General features: G+C 47.6%; 1 protein-coding gene across 2 annotated transcripts in view; it reads left to right on the forward strand.

The window, feature by feature from the left end:
* Window positions 1-3,296, forward strand: part of CORO1C (coronin 1C) — an 80,617-nt gene extending 77,321 nt beyond the window's left edge. For both annotated transcript variants that reach the window (XM_047759746.1, XM_047759747.1), the window contains 3 exons: window positions 774-831; window positions 932-1,177; window positions 2,332-3,296. In XM_047759746.1, the coding sequence (XP_047615702.1) occupies window positions 774-831; window positions 932-1,177; window positions 2,332-2,451 (424 nt within the window). In that variant the 3' untranslated portion in view covers window positions 2,452-3,296. The remainder of the gene's footprint in view (window positions 1-773; window positions 832-931; window positions 1,178-2,331) is intronic.
* Window positions 3,297-9,196: the final 5,900 nt, after the last annotated feature.

Below are 9,196 nucleotides of genomic sequence, written 5' to 3' on the forward strand. Positions count from 1 at the left end.
CTGGGACCAACCCTTGGCAGGTGTCAAGGGACAACTGTAGAAAGCAAGTTGTTCAGTGTTTCTGGAGCGCTGGTTATGTGTCGGGGCCTGTGCTAACCACGCAGCCCGGATCCTCTCTCCCTCATAACCACCCCGTCGAGGCTGGGGTGGCCTTGAGGCCCCGTGAGGTGGGGGCGGAGCTGGCTGTGCAGCCCAGGCCAGTCTCCCACCCTGGAGCAGACAGCACAGGCTTGCTCTTCCCATTCTTGCCACATTCTGGATAGTTCCACATTTTTCTTGAGTGTTAATGCGTGATGTGATTTGCTCCAATGCCAATATTCAATTCCTAGGGATGTTTTTGTGTCCTTTTTAAAAGTCCTATTTGAACTTAAAAGGTTCAGCCACCTCAAGTTGACATCCGGGTATTAGATGCTCTGATACTATGGGGGTGTATGCTCTCCTGGCTGTTGACGTGGTGACTTTCTCACAGGTGATTCATTGTCCGTGGTGTTAATCGTTTCCCCACAGTTGATCTGCCCCCATTAATTGGAACTCGACTGTCACCGTAACGCATAGGCTCTGTTTCTGGTTCTTGTCTCCCATTTGCCATTTCCTAGTGTAGCTACTCTTCTTCCGGCATCTCCTCTGTGAAGTGGGAGCGCTGAGTGTGGGCTCCTTGCCAGGGCACGTCAGATGAGGCGGGCAGACCTGGCAAGGGCAAGAATGGTCATTAAGCCTGTTACTCGGCCTCCTATTTCACTTAATGCAACTTTGCCTTTATTTCTCCTTTGAAGATTCTTCAAACTTCATGAGAGAAAATGTGAGCCTATCATCATGACTGTCCCCAGGAAGGTAAGTGCCCAGCTGTCACCTGACATGACAATCCATATTTTAAGAAGATTTTTAAAATCCCAGACCTTACCTAAGGCTTTCTCCACAATGTCTCGTGTAGTCTGACCTTTTCCAAGATGACCTGTACCCTGACACAGCGGGACCGGAAGCAGCGCTGGAGGCAGAGGAGTGGTTCGAGGGGAGGAATGCAGAACCAATCCTCATCTCCCTGAAGCACGGGTACATTCCAGGCAAAAACAGGGACCTCAAGGTGGTCAAGAAGAACATTCTGGACAGCAAGCCCACGGCAAACAAGAAGTGTGACCTGATCAGTGTCCCCAAGAAGACTGCAGACATGGCCGGCGTGGTAAGGAGTGCAGGGCCTGGGGGTGCTGCCTGCGGGGCCTGGCCCTGCCAAACGCTCCTTCTGACCCTGGGCTTTGCAGGCACTGTCCCGAGTGGACAGACAGGGTTCAGTAACAGTAACAGGCACTGTTTGTGGGAACCTCCCTGGTCACGTAACATTTCTGAGTTTGGCTCCTTGAGCTCTGCTTTTAACAATGATGAGGATAGAAGTCAGTCTGATCCCATCCCTGAGAGTGAGCAGGGGTTGTTTTGTGTTTTTATTATAAACTGTATTTCCCCAAACTGTTTACAGCCATCTCTGAGTTGGGTAGAAATGAAGCATGAGAGCATGGGTCCCAGATGCTAGGAGGTCTCTGGATGGAGGAAGTGGTGAGAGGCTTTAGAAGTTGCTGAATGTTCAGGTGACAGGATGCTCTGGAGTGAGTGGAACTTAGCGGCAGAGATGAGCTTGGGCATCTTGGCAAGTATTGTTTCAGTGGAGTGATGGGGAGCAGAGGCTGACGTGGAAGACCCGTGTGGCCACAGGAGGGCGCTGCTGCCCAGAGGGAGGGCGTGCAGGGGCAGAGGGGGTGGGGCGCCGGCAGGCTTCAGACTGGAGTTCTAGGGGCCAGAGGGGGTGGGGAGTTGTCAGTGAGGAGGTCATGGAAAGAAGAGGCCAGGTACCCTCAGGAGCTGTGTGTTGGCATTGTGACTTTGGGGGCTGCAAGGTTTCCAGAAGCACCAACTCCACTAGGGAGAAGCTCACACTCTTCAGGGATTTAGCTCAGGCTGCACAAGGGATTTAGTTCCTAAGAAGGACCCTCTCTCTAGGGGCTGATAGGAGCTCAGTAGCCCCAGGAAGGTCACGCCTTACCCTGGTCACACAGTTATTCCTGCTGGAGTTGCCTGATAGGCGTGGTTGGGGTATAGGGCAGCCTTGTAGGAGTGGGCCTTTTCCTGCAGTTCACCTGTATCCCCGAGTCTGACCAGGCAGTGCACAGGGCTGGGGCCAGGAGCAGTGCCTGACACACTGTTGCTTTGCTGTGGGCGTCTCATGGGTGGGCCAGCATTCACTGCCACTTGCAAAAGAGAAGATCCCACCCTGTCCATTCACCTGTGCTGACTTGGCTGCTTTTTAGTTACCCTCTTCCCTCCCTCCGTTTTTTCTTTCCTCAGCAAAATGAAGCCAAGTTGGATGAGATTTTAAAAGAGATCAAATCTATAAAAGACACAATCTGCAATCAAGATGAGCGTATTTCCAAGTTAGAACAGCAGATGGCGAAGATAGCAGCCTGAAGGTCACCCCACCCCCCACGGGAGCAGGAAGGCGCGCGAGGCTGGTGGTTGGTGTGGTCCCAGGGAGGGCGAGAGGGAGGCACTGCCATTGGAGACATTCCATTTCAGATTTGTCGACCAGCGATAGGCCACATTCCAGTAAGAACTCAATTCGTCTCCCAAATTTGCAGAAACAAAATGTGATTTAAAAGCCGAGCTTTTTACCAGAAAGCTTTTTTTTTTTTTATGTTTTAAGTGTTATGTGACTTGTGAACTTCTAAAAGACAAAAGTGCTACTTTGAAAATCCCAGATATTCTGAATTTTAGAAAACCAACCAATTCCGATTCAGTGTCCTGCCCACGTACCTTTTATTATTATTATTTTTTTTACATACAGGGACCAATGCCACATTGCTTTTTATATTTCTTTCTTTTTTTTTAAATGTTGCCAAAACCAAAAGTAGCTTTTTTTTCCTTTGTATTTTGCTACCTTGCAGTATTTGTGTGTGGGGTTTTTTTTTTTTTTTTCCTTAATTTGAAAGGGATAGCACTGTATGTTTATAAACTAAATGAAGATAAGATATTATTTTGTATAAACATTCATCTGAGAACAATCAGCAGTAGCCACATGGTGCTGACTTCTTTGCAGCACAAACCTGGTCATCTTCACGGCTCTACAAAAGGAAGACTTGAAAAATCACTTGGATTTGTATTCCCACCTCTCCTTCCATTGCGTCTTCTGACCAAAACAAGCTCACAGCAAATCGTTTCCCTTCTCTTTTCTAGAAATTGGGTGGTTATACCAAAATGGAATTTTGCTTCTTGGTTATCCTGTGCTTCAGATGATTATAATCTAACCTAAACTAGCATGTGTTTCTGCGGTTTTGTTACACACGTAGAACCTATTGCCTTCATCGCCTTGCTGTCCTGTTTCAGGTTTTGGTCAATACTTGACAAGGGTGCCAGGACAAGAAGCCACACATGCTACGGAGAGTTCCTCCTTGCCCACTGCAGCAGCTTGCCTGGCTTGAGTACCGGGGCAGGGGGCACAGACTAGGGGGCTTAGAGGGGAGCGCTGGCCCCACATGATCCTCTGCTTTCCTGTGTGTCTGGTGTTGTCCCTGTCCCTGCACTGTGCTAGAGGAAGAAGTGCCACTGCCTGCCACCCCTGCCCCCTGCCTCACTCCTGCCTGTCCTTCCCTCTCCCTCAGGCCTGCAGGCAGTCCCCTCTCTCAGGGCTCCCCCAGCTTTTCCTTCCTGCTGTCTTTCAGTCCACACTGCACTCTGCTAAGTCAAGGCCAGAGGGTGCTGTTGAGGACTGAGACTGAGAAGGGTGGAGGGGCAGCCGTCTGCCACAGCTTTGGTGATATATAGCAAGTCCCTGTGCACCGTCCCCACAGACTAACCCACTCACCCCTGCAACTGCACGGAGGCTGCTCAGACAGGGCTGGACACTGAGCTCTGATGGCCTGCCCTGCTCCTGGGCTAGCTAGAACTTCTCTCCCTTTCCATTTTTTCCAAGTGCATGTCTTAGGAAACCAGATGGAGCCTCTGCTTTGGAAGGGCTGAGTGTCTGTGATGGAACGTGGATCATGTCGCGGCATTGGCACCATGGCGGGGATGCTTGCATGTGCTCATGCAGGGTCAGGGCAGGGAACCAGGCTGAGGCAGAGCACCGCGGTGGTGGGTTGGGACGCACGGCTGAGCTGGGGGCAGTGTCCACAAGCAGGTGTCATGTTCTCAATCCATCCTGGGGTTGCTGTCTCCACGGTTTCAGGGCATCTGAATGTTTGGTGTGGTTTTGTGTGTGTGTGTGTGTGTGTGTTTTAAATGTTAAAGTGGATAATGAGATATAAAGAAAAGAGTAATTACAGTGACATATTCAAAGCCGTACATGTTCATCAACATCGTCTGCAGAGGACCTTCATTTTTAAGATTTAGGAATGCTCTAAGGTTCTAATATCAAATTAAGTAAACAAAATTATTGGTGGTGGTGGAGCACCATCAGGGATGTGGTTCAGAGAGAAGAGGAGGGCAAGGCAAGGTTGTCCTGACCTCAGTGTGCAGCTTGTGGCTTGTTTAATGAACGATGCCCTGCCAGGCTCAGAGTTGGCGCCTGAAAGCTCTGTGGATTATCTTTCCTGTTTTGTCTTTTTTTTTTTTTTTTTTTTAAGCCATGCTATATCAGAGGAGAACTAGTGAATGACTCTTAGATCGGCTCTTATAGAGCGGCCATCGTATTCTGTCAAAACACTTGCTTCCATTTTCAAAGATAAAAAAAAGTCATTGATTACAAAACAGTGTCCGTGTTTATTTCTCTCCTGTGCTGTCTTGGAGGCAGCGTGCACCTCTGCCTGAAACAGCTCCTCTGACTCAGTGGAACCACCTCCCCGAGGGTAAGTACAGGCACTTGTGGGGACTCCCTCAACTCCGAAGATGGGACTGGTTCTCTCCTGCCTCCAGCCTTCGCCAGGGCTGGATCTGAGGCAGATTCCTAGTCTTGTTGAGTCCTCTTTCTTTCTTTCTTTCTTTTTCCTTTTTTTTTTTTTTTTTTTTTTGGCTTTTTAGGGCTGCACCTGTGGCATATGGAGGTTCCCAGGCTAGGGGTTGAATCCGAGAGCTGCAGCTGCCAACCTACACCACAGCCACAGCAACACCAGATCTAAGCCACATCTGCGACCTACACCACAGCTCTCAGCAATGCCAGATCCTTAACCCACTGAGCAAAGCCAAGGATTGAACTTGTGTCCTCATGGATCCTAGTCAGACTCATTTCCAATGAGCCACAACGGGAACTCTGCCCTCTTTCTTAGTTTGGAAGTAGTTGGAGACTTCTGTAGAGTTCAAGGAAGGGCGATATCTGTGTCTGGCCATACAAGGAGCCTCCTGCATGGCCACCATGGTTCCTACAACGGACTAACACCCTAGGGATCAGGGCCTCGGAAAGCGTCTCTTTCTTTGGTGGAAGCACAGCTCTTGGCTGTGATTTTGATTCCAGTAGAAGGTTTTCGGGGTGCTCTCCCAGCTTCCCTTTATGTATTGAAACATTGTCCTGTGACATCTCAATAATTGTGGGAAAGAATTTCCCGCTGCTTGCTCTTTCTAAATGTCTCTAAATATAATGACTGATTGGCCTCAAATACCCTCTCCTGAAGTTGCTGGAGTCTGTGAGAACGGCTGCCAGGTTCGTGGTCAGCCTGTCCGCGGTTGCAGGAAGTAGAAGTTGGTCAGTGCTGTCTGCAGCCCCTCAGTGCCCCCAGTCAGGGGGCAGACTCGTGGCACCGGGTGTTAATGCTCAGCCGTCTTGCTCCCTTGCCAGAAGACCAAAGGTCACCATGTTAGCCCCAGATGGTCAGCCAGGCCCCATTGAGGGAGAACTTCCATTTTTTTTAAAGGCTACTTCCCTTGCTGTATTTGGTGTTCTGTGTCCAGGAGAACTGTTGTTGGCTCTTAAGAATCTGTTAACTCTTCACTTTCTGCTGGCACATTCACATGCCTGAGGCTGCCACTGGGTCACAAATGTGAGTCATGGTCAAGAACACACACCTTTCCTTCTGCAGACCAGCAGCTGCACAGAGTTTGTTGATTTTTTGTTTGTTTGTTTTTGTTGTTTTTTTTGTAAGTCCTTCCCTCCCCTCTGGAAGGGAGTGTATGCAGATTGGTACCCACCCTTGCTGAGGGCAGGTTGACAAGGTATAGCAGAAGTTTCAGTTGTTCTTACCTAGGACTTTCCCCTTTGGGAATTTTGTCCCAAGGGTACTAATAGGAGGCATATTTGGGAATTGGAAGAGTGAAAATTAGTCTAGCAGGGTTGGATAATTACTAATCACTTCAGGATAGATTTTGTTCAGATGAACCCTTTTAGGAATATGTGAATTATACAATGTATGTTTATATGTAAGATAGAGGCCACACATGATACTATGTGAAGGCAGCAGTTGTGGGTAAATTTTTTAAAAAATTCTTTTGAAGTATAGTTGATTTACAGTTATTAGTTTCAGGTGTACAGAAAAGTGATTCAGTTATGCATACACATATATCCGTTCTTCTTCAGATTCTTTTCCCAGATAAGTAATTACAAAATACTAGGTGGAGTTCCCAGAAGGTCCTTGTTGTTTATTTTGTATTTAGTAGTGTGTATATGTTAATCCCAAACTCCTAATTTATCCCTCCCCACCATAACCTTTCCCCTTTGGTAACTATAAATTTGATTTCAAGATCTGTGAGTCTGTTTCTGTTTTGTAAATAAGTTCATTTGTATCATTTTTTTTAGATTCCACATATAAGTAATGTATGATATTTGTCTTTCTCTTCGCTTAGTATGATAATCTCTAGGTCTATCCATGGGGTAACTTTTAAATTGGCTTTTAGACTTTCCTATAGATGTCTTTATTCCCAGAAAGAAGTTATTAAAACTAATGTATGGGGGATAATAGATAACATTACATTAAAGCAGGCACCATGAATCAGTGGTGGGAAAGGAAATGATATGACATTAAGTGGCTGTGGGAACAGGGACTCCTTAGCGCCAGCTACACCAGTGTCCATGCTTATTAATGGGGTGGATAGTTAAACGAAAGGAAACTTTTTTCTTTTCAAATTTAGAAGAAAAAAGTCCCTTTTAATCTAGACTTCAGACTGGGAAAAAGATTTAAATCTCAAGGCAATGGAATAAATCACAAAGGAAAAGATAACTGGCTACATAAAAATCAAATTGCATATTCAATATGTTCGAGAAAGGAAAGCCAGGAATTCCCTTGTGGTGCAGCAGTTAAGGATCCAGCATTGTCACTGCAGTGGCTTGGGTCACTGCTATCGTGCAGGTTCAATCCCCAGCCAGGGAACTTCATATGCCACAGGTTTGGCCAAAGAAGGAAGGCCGTGGAAACCAGGAAATAGGTTTTCAACCACTATAGTATGGGATAATATATTTTAGTGTGCTTAATCTCAGTTCTTGATGCCATCTCTGTTTCACCTCCCCAGTAGGGTGTGTCCAGTTTTAAGTCTGAGAGAGACTCAGTGTGCAGAAGCAACATTTCTCATCCCATCCCCCAGGTATATGGTCCACCAGCAACTGGTTTAACAAACTTAGAAGTGGAAGGAGTTTACTAGGACACATTAGCCATAGTGTGTTTGCAAGTTTCTGGAATGGAGAAGTGGAGAGAGAGAAGTTACTCCAGATCCAAAGATCCTCAAGTATGAGGTGGCCACCATGCTTAGTAGACGGGTTGCAACATTGGGCAAGGTGTGTTGAGAGAGGCTAGTGGTATCTCTGAGATTCAGTGCAGTTTCACATTATTGCGTAGAAATGAAACTGGGAGAGAAAGTTGATTTCAGAGCCCAAGTTCATGAAGGGGGGGGGTGGGGTGGGGAGTGTTAGCATGAGAAAGCCAGCTCCTGTGACAAAGAGCAGTGCTGATCCTTTTTCCCGAGGGAGCTGGGGTCAGAGGACCAGAGGTTAATCTCAAGCACTCAACTCAGGTGGTTGGGAGGCTGTTGAAAAAGCAGGTGAACAGATCTCTCCTGTTACCAAAACCATTAGGTGCTGAGTTTGGGGTTTTTTTTGTTTTTGTTTTTGTTTTTGACTGGAGGCTCCCTGATGCTGACCTGAAAGACTAAATGCGTATTTTTGGAAAGGATGACGTGGTGGCTTTGGAGCAGCACTGGGGAGAAATGATTCAGAGAGAGGCCCAGCAGATGGCTGGGGGTATCGGGAAAGCTTTGGGTTGAAAGGGACGGGCAGTCAGTGTCTGAAAGGGCAGAGCAAGGAGCTCCTCCAATGTCAGGTGCTCTGCACTTCACATATGAAGGACATACCTTCCCCAACTTCACAGCCAACTAGTGCAGGTGATGCAGGTATAAAAGAGGCCACACAAGATCTTGGGGACCCTGAGGTGCTGCAGAAGCTCAGGGGCAGGGCAGCCCTTGCCTTCATTATAGCCCTGCTGTCTCCTCCTTACTCATGTCTAAATCACTACCACTCTCCTCCACGGCGCCCCCCCCCCCCCCGGCCCACGATTCCATTCTTCTTGGCATTCACTGGGGTAGACAGTTTTATTGTGAGATCGTAAAGAACCTGAAGAACATCATAGTGGAGCAGATGAGCAAGTGCCCAGCCAGGAAAGGTGTTTGGACTGAAGCTCAGTACTCTGAGGGTTGAGAAATCATCCATCAGGTTTTTAGCTACAAAATCCAAACTTTGGGGCTCTAGTGACAAGGTCTGAGAACTGGGAAGTTGCCCCATAGATACAGGAAGTTGTTGCAGGTTCATTTCAGTGCCAAGATGATACTTAGGTTGTAGAAGGCAGATAGAGCACCTCATGGTTCACAAGCTGCCACCCTCCACTGCACTTCCCAGAGTGACGAGTGAGTTCTTACCACCCTGGCCAGTTTCTACTGGGGCAATGTGTTAAAATACCACAAGAGACCTCAAGGTGGAGTTTCCCATATAGGCATCTGAGCACCTGCCAGAAGCACCCCACCTCCTTGTAGAATGACTGGACCATTGTTTGAACAGCCTTGTCACTGTTTCCTCTACCCACACCCATCTGTTCCCCTTTTTGGTTCCAGAGTGATGGTGTTTTTTAGAACAGAATCTTTATAGATCGCTCAGGGAGACATACATGGTTCCCCTCTTGTTTCCAGCTCTTAAGCCTCCTGTATGCCACTCCCCCTTGATTGACCCCCATCTCACCGCCCATAAGCAGGCTGTCCATCACTCGCATTGGCTCTGGCTTCGAAATACGTCCCTATTCCAGCTGCTGCT

The sequence above is a fragment of the Phacochoerus africanus genome, chromosome 15 (genome assembly GCF_016906955.1).
Source record: "Phacochoerus africanus isolate WHEZ1 chromosome 15, ROS_Pafr_v1, whole genome shotgun sequence".
In the NCBI taxonomy this organism is placed as follows: domain Eukaryota; kingdom Metazoa; phylum Chordata; class Mammalia; order Artiodactyla; family Suidae; genus Phacochoerus; species Phacochoerus africanus.